We start from the raw sequence: 12,484 nt of genomic DNA on the forward strand, positions 1-12,484 counted from the left end.
CCTTGTAAATAGATAAAGGTGCCACGCTTATGGTTAGCCTCACATATCAGGCAAGGTTTGCTGAATGATATTAAAAAGTTTCAAGTTTTGCTCCGGAAACGAAGCCCATCCCTCCCTATTGAGACCAAGTCAGAATCGTTCCCATGGAAAATGGGAAAATAATAAATCACCAAAATCTGTAAATAGCAAAAGGCACTGCTTTTGGGTCTGCCTCACATATCTACCAAGTTTCGCAGAAAGATATCAAGAAGTTTTTCAATTCTGCTTCGGAAATGAAGCCCATCCCTCCAGTTTGAGGGTAAGTCCAAAATATTTCCATGGAAACCAAGAAAATAATAAAATCACAAAAACCTGCCAACACCAAAAGGCACCATTTTAGGTTCTGATTGATGTATCTAACAAATTTTGCAGAAAAATATTGAACGGTTTTTGAGTTCTGCTCCGGAAATGAAGGCCACCCAACCATTAGACTAAGACCAGAATGGAAAAACAAAACAAATAAAAATGCCTAAACTCTGTAAATAGCAAAAGGCACAACCATAAGTTCAGACTATTATATCTATCAATTTGGGTCTAAAAATATTGAATGGTTTATGAGTTATCTCTGGAAACAAAATGATTATGGACGGACAGACAGACGAGGTGTCCACAATATTCCCCCCACATTACATTGGTGGGGGGGGAATGAAAATAAGACTTCAGAAACACAATAAAATAGTATCAATATATATTTTCATACTTAAAGATTTTGAAATTGAAGAAATCAAATGAAGTGTTTGAGGTCTCAACATTAAATAGCTAGAAAGGGGGAGACATCTGTTGTTATGAGTAGAAACACTTTCTAGTTATTCATTTGGAAAAGTACCTCTGAAAACTTAGACCATCAGTATTTGTATACAGTCCAGTTTACATGGCTAGAATACCTGTGAAAAACAACAAAACAACACTGAAAATAAATTGATTTATTAAAGTCTTATGCAGAACTGAGAAACATGGCTGGTGTTGTTGGAGTTCTCAGCACATGTATGGAAGCCAGCCTGGTTCCCTGGCTTTGCTGCGGCACTGGTACTACAGTAAGAACTGACCTTACACTGAGTGCTGTCAGAGCCCAGATCGCTGGCACAACACTGTGTTGGCAGAGCCCTGATCACTGGCACAACACTGAGCGCTGGTAGAGCCCTGATTGCTGGCACAACACTGAATGCTGGCAGAGCCCAGATCGCTGGCACAACACTAATTGCTGGCACAACACTGAGTGCAGGCAAAGCCCTGATCGCAGGCACAACACTGATTGCTGGCACAACACTGAGAGCTGGCTGAACCCTGGTACAACACTGGGTGCTGACACAACTCTTGAGTGCTGGCAGAACATACCCAAGAAACTAGGCTGAGCGAGCTGGTAATGTAGACATGAAACAGAATCACCAGTCCGAGGATGAATGTACACACACTGTCTCATGTCACATATCAGGGGACAAATGTTCATACATTGTATCATTACATATCAGAGGATGGACGTAAACAGATCGTATCATTATATAACAAAAGACTGATGTACACATACTGTATCACTACAAATCAGAGGATGGATATTCACACATCGTATCAATACATATTGGCAGACAGGAATAATAGAACCCATTTTTCACAAACAGTATCATTGTCTATGCAGTAACAAGTAGCAACAATGATACACCTTATAAATGTTGAAAAAACTCTGGTCTTAAAAGTGATCCTTCAATAAACCCCCAATTTGTACAAGATGATTTCTTCTCTTTACTAACCTGCCCAACAGATACGTTGTTTAAATAATGGCCGTCTACTCCACCAGATTCTGTGGAAAGTGTGGTGAGGGAAGTAAACTGAAGAATGGAAACCTGTGGTACATGTATATTTAGGATTTTGTAATTGTCAAAATATATCAAGAATCATAAGATATTGGAGAAAGTTGAAGATAAATATTTGAGTTACACATTTGTTATTTTGTGACACACTAGAGTGAAGCAGTTAGCCCATGTGTGTGGAAACACTATCATGTAGCATGTTCTGGAGCTGGAGACTTCATTGTACGTCTGTGATCCAATGCTGTCTCAGGTCATCTCCAGTAGAGAGTTACAAGATGTCTGTCTAGTCCAAAACAACTGTGGTGACAAGATTGGTACATGTGACTAGACACTATACAGGCATCAAAGATTAGTTGTGTTTAATGTACAAAGTGATAAACAGCTACCTACTTCAGACATTATAAAAGGACAATATGTATATTATATTTACACAAAGCATACATATGCTCAGATATACATTCAGGAGTAAAGTTATTTCATAAATAGAAAATGTTTACAATGTCACTAATGCCGTCTTGTACATGGTTAGAATCAAGCACTATCAGAGCAGACATCATTGTATAAAACAATATACAAGTTGGCTTCTTGTATCAAACAACTTGCAAGCTGGCTCCTCGTTTAAACCAATATACAAGCTGGCTCCTCATACAGAGCAATCGATAAGCTGGCTCCTTGTTAAAAATATACCCTCAGGCTCCTCATATAGGACAATATCCAAGTTGTCTCCTTGTATAAAACAATATACAAGTTGGCTTCTCTTATAGAACAATATACAAGTTGTCTCCTTGTATAAAACAATATACAAGCTGGCTGCTCTTATAGAACAATATATAGCTTGGCCCCTTCTAATAAATAACATACAAATTGCCTCCTTGTATAAAACAACATACAACTTCTTCCAATATTTTCAGGGTTCCAGCTGAACAAATCTACATATGTTTTGGGTGCAAGCATGATCAAGGTACAAGGTCCAAAATTAGCCAAAACATGAATAAAGAGCCCCAATATTAGTTTGATCACTTACATTGTTGTAAATGTGTATCACAGGAAATTTATTCTGAGCTAGAAAGAGGAAATAAAACTAAGTAAGAGATGTGTCGCATGTAGATGTCATCAGTAGTTGTTGGCCTGTAGTATACAAGTCAGTCACGTGACAGTTCCACATGTCCACGTGGGATCCATTTCACAAGGCAGACACATCGGCACCTAGATCATTGTATGTCCAAACTCTGACAGCCTTAAGATAATCAGAGTACTGTGATACCTTTGTGGAATGGACCCCAGGCAGTTCATGGCGCTGCAGACTACAATGTTACATCAGGACGGCTACATCTACTCTGCTACCTCGGGCCTGACGCATCACTTAATCCCAAGTGGGGTTGTCACGACCCCATGCCCTCGGCCCTGTTGTAGAGCTTGGAGTAACGCTGACTGAAGGTGTGTGGGTTCCAGGTAGCCGCTGGCCTCACATCTCGACTGGCGATAAACCTGAGCGAGTGAGGGAGGGAGTTGTACTTGAAATCAGTTTTGAAATCAGTTCAGTCTTAGATCCACACCCACACCCACTCACATCCATCCACATCCAACAACATCCACCCATATCCATCCACCAACCCACATCGACATCTACACCCAACCCACACCCACAGCCACCCATATCCATCCACCTATCCACACCTACATCCACACCCACACCCACCCACACCGACATCCATACCCAACCCACAGCCACAGCCACCCATATCCATCCACCTATCCACACCTACATCCACACCCACACCCACCCACATCGACATCCACACCCAACCCACACCCACAGCCACCCATATCCATCCACCTATCCACACCTACATCTACATCCACACCCACCCACATCGACATCCACACCCAACCCACACCCACAGCCACCCATATCCATCCACCTATCCACACCTACATCTACATCCACACCCACCCACATCGACATCCACACCCAACCCACACCCACAGCCACCCATATCCATCCACCTATCCACACCTACATCCACATCCACACCCACCCACATCGACATCTACACCCAACCCACACCCACAGCCACCCATATCCATCCACCTATCCACACCTATATCTACATCCACACCCTACCCACATCGACATCCACACCCAACCCACACCCACAGCCACCCATATCCATCCACCTATCCACACCTACATCCACATCCACACCCACCCACATCGACATCCACACCCAACCCACACCCACAGCCACCCATATCCATCCACCTATCCACACCTACATCCACATCCACACCCACCCACATCGACATCTACACCCAACCCACAGCCACAGCCACCCATATCCATCCACCTATCCACACCTACATCCACACCCAACCCACACCCACAGCCACCCATATCCATCCACCTATCCACACCTACATCCACATCCACACCCACTCACATCCATTCACTCTCACCCACACCCACATCCATCCACACCCACCCATCCACTCAAACCCACATCCACACCCATCCACATTTACATCCACCCACATCCACATCTACATCCATACTCACACACACACACTCCTACCATCCCTGTCATCACCTCTGACCCTGACACAACTCACGCATTGTTTGCTGGCTGTGGCACTGTGGTTGGCTCCTCGCTCTCACTAGAAGGCGCTGTCTGTGATGTTGCTTTTGCCTCCGCAGCAAACTGGTAGACGATTAGGAGACAGTCCCGACACAGTTGAACGATCCGCCGGCAGCAGTTCAACTCTGCCTCACTGATGTTCTCTGAACTCTTGCTGAATATTGTCTCCCACGAGTTGCTGTCAAGTACAGAGACAACTCATCTCATGCAGCTGTCAACAACATTCAACACATGCATGCAGTCTACAGCTTACAGATATCTTACACTGGGGCTAGTTGCCCAACAATCACTCCTTAAGAGATGCTAGCACATGACAGAACTGAAAAATCATAATATTACTGAAGATTGATGCTACACAGACATGTCCTTCCAATGATTAAAGAATAATGTTTTTGAACTGGCTAATCACTGGATAATATTTCTCTATAAGCAGAACCATAATTAAATCATGTAAGCACCGACTGTGGTTCAGCATAGGCAAGGGAAGATAAAATCAGGACAATCAAGATGTCTACATTAGATATACCACACATGGTATGTTTTTATAACAAGAAACGTACAATTATCCACTCCCTCCAAAAGACAACAATGTTCCACTCTATGAAGGAACTTCCTGGACATTTAGTTGCACTAATATATCAGGACCTAAATACCTGAATGTGTCAGAAGAAGAGAAACAGGATGACCCCCTACCCACAGGGCTACCTACCCAGAAGAAGAGAAACAGGATGACCCCCTACCCAGAGGGCTACCTACCCAGAAGAAGAGAAACAGGATGACCCCCTACCCAGAGGGCTACCTACCCAGAATAGGAGAAACAGGATGACCCCCTACTCAGAAGAAGAGAAACAGGATGACCCCCTACCCAGAGGGCTACCTACCCAGAAGAAGAGAAACAGGATGACCCCCTACTCAGAAGAAGAGAAACAGGATGACCCCCTACCCAGAGGGCTACCTAACCAGAAGAAGAGAAACAGGATGACCCCCTACTCAGAAGAAGAGACACAGGATGACCCCCTACCCAGAGGGCTACCTACTCAGAAGAAGAGAAACAGGATGACCCCCCTACCCAGAGGGGTACCTACCCAGAAGAAGAGAAACAGGATGACCCCCTACCCAGAGGGCTACCTACCCAGAAGAAGAGAAACAGGATGACCCCCTACTCAGAAGAAGAGAAACAGGATGACCCCCTACCCAGAGGGCTACCTACCCAGAAGAAGAGAAACAGGATGACCCCCTACCCAGAGGACTAGCTACTCAGAAGAAGAGAAACAGGATGACCCCCTACCCAGAGGGCTACCTACCCAGAAGAAGAGAAACAGGATGACCCCCTACTCAGAAGAAGAGAAACAGGATGACCCCCTACCCAGAGGGCTACCTACTCAGAAGAAGAGAAACAGGATGACCCCCTACCCAGAGGGCTACCTACCTGAAGAAGAGAAACAGGATGACCCCTTACCCAGAGGGCTACCTACTCAGAAGAAGACAAATAGGATGACCCCCTACCCAGAGGGCTACCTACTCAGAAGAAGACAAATAGGATGACCCCCTACCCAGAGGGCTACCTACTCAGAAGAAGAGAAACAGGATGACCCCCTACTCAGAAGAAGAGAAACAGGATGACCCCCTACTCAGAAGAAGAGAAACAGGATGACCCCCTACCCAGAGGGCTACCTACTCAGAAGAAGACAAATAGTATGACCCCCTACCCAGAGGGCTACCTACTCAGAAGAGACAAATAGGATGACCCCCTACCCAGAGGGCTACCTACTCAGAAGAAGACAAATAGGATGACCCCCTACCCAGAGGGCTACCTACTCAGAAGAAGAGAAACAGGATGACCCCCTACTCAGAAGAAGAGAAACAGGATGACCCCCTACTCAGAAGAAGAGAAACAGGATGACCCCCTACCCAGAGGGCTACCTACTCAGAAGAAAACAAATAGGATGACCCCCTACCCAGAGGGCTACCTACTCAGAAGAAGAGAAACAGGATGACCCCCCTACTCAGAAGAAGAGAAACAGGATGACCCCCTACCCAGAGGGCTACCTACCAAGAAGATGAGAAACAGGATGACCCACTACCCAGAAGAAGAGAAACAGGATGACCCACTACCCAGAGGGCTACCTACCCAGAAGAAGAGAAAAAGGATGACCCCCTACCCAGGGGGCTACCTACCCAGAAGAAGAGAAACAGGATGACCCCCTACCCAGAGGGGTACCTACCCAGAAGAAGAGAAACAGGATGACCACCTACTCAGAGGGCTACCTACCCAGAAGAGGAGAAACAGGATGACCCCCCTACTCAGAGGACTAGCTACCCAGAAGAAGAGAAACAGGACGACCCCTACCCAGAGGGCTACCTACACAGAAGAAGAGAAACAGGATGACCCCCTACTCAGAAGAAGAGAAACAGGATGACCCCCTACCCAGAGGGCTACCTACTCAGAAGAAGAGAAACAGGATGACCCCCTACCCAGAGGGCTACCTACCCAGAAGAAGAGAAACAGGATGACCCCTTCTCAGAGGGCTACCTACCCAGAAGAAGAGAAGCAGTTCCACAGCCCCTGGCCATGACTCCACAACAGACGATTAAACACTCGGCTGAAGATGCGATACAAACGCAGGTTGTCCACATCAGAACATCGCCAGATCCTCTGTAATACAGCCTTGACATTTGACCTCACAATGTCCGTCACCTTGAATAGAAAACATTTGTCAAATTACAAACACTTGAAGTAAATAATCAGAGTACAGTATTAACATGCAGTGTCCCCCCCATGTAACATTACAGAAAGTCATTTTTACATGATGAAGCAGACATTTGCCCTTCTGCTGCAGAACCACAAGAACTGGCACAGATAAATCAGAGATCACACAAATCCTCAGATTTGAACTCAGGACTGCTGATCCTTCACCAGACTGAGACTCCACACACCTCCATAACCACAAAAGCTCTGTAATGCACACAAATGAATGACACCACCAACATTGAACTCATTGTCAGTCTTGTCCCCAAACATTCCCAGAATGCATCATCACCTTCCTTCTCTTGATGGAGTCAAGCTTCACCAGCCAGTAGGATGCTATCCGAGGCTTGTGGAACTTCCAGTTCTCATTCAGCTGCGACACACAAAGTATAAAAAGACTTAAAAACCTCACATGTCACATATACAGTGTTTTGGGGGGCATTTTTTCTCTGGTAAACCTCCTTTCAGGGTCATATACAATATCCCTCGGACATTCTATACAATACTCAGAACTTAGCCCTCAAAGTAGATTTCCACCACATGAATTCTTTCAACATCAACATTCGAGCATCTGAAATCAATTGAATAATGCCGCCAAAGATCAAATTGAAAGTGCAAATGTTTTCCCTCTTCTGGATTTGATCTGTATCTGTCAGATCATGAATTGGATGAGTTGGACAGCTACTGAGCCAATGAAGATTTTGGTGTTAAATTATCAATTTATAGTTTGGCCTATCTTCATTACATAGATTTTACTACAGCTTTGGTCACTGTTCTATAGCTTCATTAATTGATCATCTAATTATCATCACTGACAGTTTATATGACCGGTTTGATAAATTTGTCATTTTTTCCTTTGATTTATATGATAGATACAACACTTTCCCTCAGTCAGGGTCGGGTTTTCCCTCGCCCTCGTTTTTACATTTTCAACCAACACCTTGGGATTATGTCATGTCTTTTACATAATGTTGGCCTGTGTCATGTGACCACAGTACTACTGTGACAGACGTAAATGATAGATCACAAACAAAAAACCATACCCCTTTAACAGTTCTAGAAACAGATAAGGACAGACTTTATGGGTGAACAGATTCTTGTATCATTGTCAAACAGGTATGATTCAAGAATCTGTGTCGATTGTTGCAGCACCTGAATAAAGGAGTTGTTCATCCATCAGGTTTGTCCATATCTGACTTTCCAACTAAAACTGCAACTCAAAGATGTTCTGCAGTCTAAGTAAACTTAGTCACGGTGTTATTTATTACAGTCTTACACTGAGTCTAACAAAACCTAGAAGGAGGTCGTGTCAGGTAACCTTTGAGTGAACTATGACTGTCCAAACAAAAGCAAGCTGGTTAAATTGATTTAACCAATCAGACAATGGCTACTGTTTAGGGTTTGGTGTGACTTACACCGATAACTGACACTGTTTTCTCCACAAACAAAAATCTGCATATAACACTGATATTTGACCTGCAGTATATACGCTTCTTGGTTTCTGTTGACATGGTTACCATTAGCTAATATTTCAGCAAGCTGACATCCTTTAATGTTGCCAAAAATGCTATTTTCAGCAACTGTTTACTCGCTTTTGTGGCATACTCCATGTGCATCAACTAGAGGCGATCACAGGGATAACAGCATTTGGAATCATTCGGGTACAAACCTTTACGTGGGTAAAAGTTCCAGAGGTATGTACGAATATCCACTTTTGTGATTTGGTAAGCTCTGCTCTGATTGGTCAGTCTCAAATGTTCCCTGACGTGACCTCTTTCTAGGTTTTGTTAGATCCAGTGTAGGAGTGTAACGAATAACACTGGGGCTGAGTTTACTGATAAGTTCTAGGAACAGTTGCACAGCCTTTTGGTCAGTGCATTAATTCATCATGCCAAAGCCGTAGGTTTGATTCCAACATGGGTACATGGTGTGAAACCAACTTCTGACCCAAATGCCTAAATAAGCTTACAGCAGTGTAAACCCTATTTACCCACTCTAAGTAGCTTGACACAAGACATTTTGTGGTCTTTTAATTCTCCTTCACCAAAAGCAGTTACTTCTCCTACTCTAAATTCAAGTAGCAGTCATCATGTTCCTACTTTCTCTTGGCATACTTGTCATCAGCATATGACATTCAGCTGAAGCTAACATTGTCATGAGTCTCTTCTACCTTGTCAAGCAGCGTTTCCGCTTCAAGGTCGGTCTTGCCAGGGAACTTGATCCGCATCTCATTAAGAGAGGACAGTGTTTTCTTTGTCAACTCGTCCTCCCGTTCCTTTACCATAGACGACAGGAAGTTGTCATCCTGCAGATATAATCAGATCTTGACATCAGGAAGTATTACACAAGTCAAATGCCTCAGTCTTGGGTCAGACACACCATTACAACTCTCATAATAATAAAAATGCATCACACATTTAGTATCCTCTCTATATCTCACACACCAGTTATGCTATTCTTCTGCATAATGGCACAAGGGTACTTATAATCCTGTTCCTCTGCAAGACTGTGCAAATGTACTTACAATGCCATTCCTCTGCGAGACAGTGCAATTAAATATACTTTCAATGCCGTTCCTCTGCAAGACAGTGTAAACGTACTTACAATATCGTTCCTCTGCAAGATGGTCAAAATGTACTTACAATGCCATTCCTCTGCATGATTGTCAGTTTGTTGGAGGTGGCTGCCCTGGACAATGACTTGGAGCGCTGCTGGGCCCCGGGGAGTGAGGTGTTGCTGGTGGGGCGCTGGGTCATGCGTAGAACCCCTGATGATGGCCGTGAGCTGTGGTTGCTCTGGACACTGTCTGGACGAGAAGAGGGTCGTGGTGGTGTGTGTGCTGAACGGCGTCGGAGAACTGTGGAACTAGGCGGTGAGGCACTATCACTTAACTCATCTTCATCATCATCATCTAGCTCCTCACGTGGGGCCGGAACACTCTCTGGCATACTCTGAAGTGGCTGAAAGCAGGAAGGTCAAGGCTGTATTGGTAAATACCTGCTCCACACAATGTCAGTGAAGGAACGATATTTTAAGTCTCAGGCAGCAATCATGGCTGACTTAACTTCACTGAAAAAACTGTGTTTTAACCTGTTGAACATTAGTTGTGCATGCTGAACAACTAAAGTATTATACAGAACCCACTACAGCTGTGACAGAGTGTTAACTCCTTACCTTGGGTCCTCTCGGGCGTGATGACCCAGGGTTGGTGAAGACACGACCCTCCTTCTCATCTGCCTCACACTCAGCCAGCATGTCCATGATCTCCTCCTCCTGAAACAGTCACAAGTCAGTTATGATGTCATATGTAGTCACAGGTCACTCGAGCAGTCACAGGTCAGTCACACACAGTCACAAGTCAGTCATACAGTCACATGTTAGTCATGCACAGTCACAAATCTGTCATACAGTCACAAGTCAGACATACTGATTCACTGATCAGTCAAACACAGCCACAAGTCAGTCATATAGTCACAAGTCAGTCATAAAGTCACAAATCAGTCCCACACAGTCCCACAGTCAAACGTCAAAGATCCAAGTCAGAGATACAAGGTCAGGCAGAGAACCCCAGATTCTTGTATGACTGAGGGATGACACTCAGCCAGTCTATTCAGGACATGTGAGATGATGCGGGTCCAATGTGCCATACAAAATGGCAGGTAATGTAATCTCCATTCAGTAGGAATATGCACAAACAGTGACAGCTTTCTGACAAACATTACACACATACATGGACACCAAGAGCTTTGAGATGTGCCGCCATCCATTATGTACTCTCTCTCCATTCTTTCCCACACATTCTGCGGTTCTCACCCTGTATCTGTTGTTGTACATGGTCTGGATCTCCTTCTGCATGGAGGTGCCTCGACCGGCCAGGAACACTGTGAAGCATGATGACAGAAGACTGCAGTACTTCTCCTGCCGCGCCCGGTCGTCAGATGGGAAGATGCGCCTGAACCTGCCACAGTTGCGGTTCTCATACTCCTCCCTGGCTGCAGCCCTCCGGATACGGGACAACAGTTCCTTCTGTGGGAGACGGAACAATCACTGATGAGTTTAGAATGGAAGAAACCTAAATATGTGGGATGAGACATGGCTGGAGGGAGGTGCATGGGATGAGACATGGCTGGAAGGAGGTGCATGGGATGGGACATGGCTGGAGGGAGGTGCATGGGATGGGACATGGCTGGAGGGAGGTGCATGGGATGGGACATGGTCGGGGGGGAGGTGCATGGGATGAGACATGGCTGGAGGGAGGTGCATGGGATGGGACATGGCTGGAGGGAGGTGCATGGGATGGGACATGGCTGGAGGGAGGTGCATGGGATGGGACATGGCTGGAGGGAGGTGCATGGGATGAGACATGGCTGGAGGGAGGTGCATGGGATGGGACATGGCTGGAGGGAGGTGCATGGGATGGGACATGGCTGGAGGGAGGTGCATGGGATGGGACATGGTCGGGGGGGAGGTGCATGGGATGAGACATGGCTGGAGGGAGGTGCATGGGATGGGACATGGCTGGAGGGAGGTGCATGGGATGGGACATGGCTGGAGGGAGGTGCATGGGATGGGACATGGCTGGAGGGAGGTGCATGGGATGGGACATGGTCGGGGGGAGGTGCATGGGATGGGACATGGCTGGAGGGAGGTGCATGGGATGGGACATGGCTGGAGGGAGGTGCATGGGATGGGACATGGCTGGAGGGAGGTGCATGGGATGGGACATGGCTTGAGGGAGGTGCATGGGATGGGACATGGCTGGAGGGAGGTGCATGGGATGGGACATGGCTTGAGGGAGGTGCATGGGATGGGACATGGTCGGGGGGGAGGTGCATGGGATGGGACATGGTCGGGGGGGAGGTGCATGGGATGGGACATGGCTGGAGGGAGGTGCATGGGATGGGACATGGTCGGGGGGGAGGTGCATGGGATGGGACATGGCTGGAGGGAGGTGCATGGGATGGGACATGGCTGGAGGGAGGTGCATGGGATGGGACATGGCTGGAGGGAGGTGCATGGGATGAGACATGGCTGGAGGGAGGTGCATGGGATGGGACATGGCTGGAGGGAGGTGCATGGGATGGGACATGGTCGGGGGGGAGGTGCATGGGATGGGACATGGCTGGAGGGAGGTGCATGGGATGAGACATGGTCGGGGGGGAGGTGCATGGGATGGGACATGGCTGGAGGGAGGTGCATGGGATGAGACATGGCTGGAGGGAGGTGCATGGGATGGGACATGGCTGGAGGGAGGT

At 46.4% G+C, this 12,484-nt stretch overlaps 1 protein-coding gene across 1 annotated transcript in view; it reads right to left on the reverse strand.

Annotated features, from left to right (window-relative positions):
• Positions 1-947: 947 nt before the first annotated feature.
• Positions 948-12,484, reverse strand: part of LOC137291617 (tubulin polyglutamylase TTLL7-like) — a 28,902-nt gene continuing 17,365 nt past the window's right edge. Inside the window, exons 11-18 of the mRNA XM_067823010.1 lie at positions 11,043-11,255; positions 10,404-10,502; positions 9,872-10,189; positions 9,400-9,534; positions 7,522-7,602; positions 7,018-7,178; positions 4,455-4,658; positions 948-3,332 (exon numbers count right to left, since the gene is read on the reverse strand). Of these exons, the coding sequence (XP_067679111.1) occupies positions 3,227-3,332; positions 4,455-4,658; positions 7,018-7,178; positions 7,522-7,602; positions 9,400-9,534; positions 9,872-10,189; positions 10,404-10,502; positions 11,043-11,255 (1,317 nt within the window). The 3' untranslated portion in view covers positions 948-3,226. The remainder of the gene's footprint in view (positions 3,333-4,454; positions 4,659-7,017; positions 7,179-7,521; positions 7,603-9,399; positions 9,535-9,871; positions 10,190-10,403; positions 10,503-11,042; positions 11,256-12,484) is intronic.

Source organism: Haliotis asinina, chromosome 7 (genome assembly GCF_037392515.1).
Source record: "Haliotis asinina isolate JCU_RB_2024 chromosome 7, JCU_Hal_asi_v2, whole genome shotgun sequence".
Classification (NCBI taxonomy): Eukaryota; Metazoa; Mollusca; class Gastropoda; order Lepetellida; family Haliotidae; genus Haliotis; species Haliotis asinina.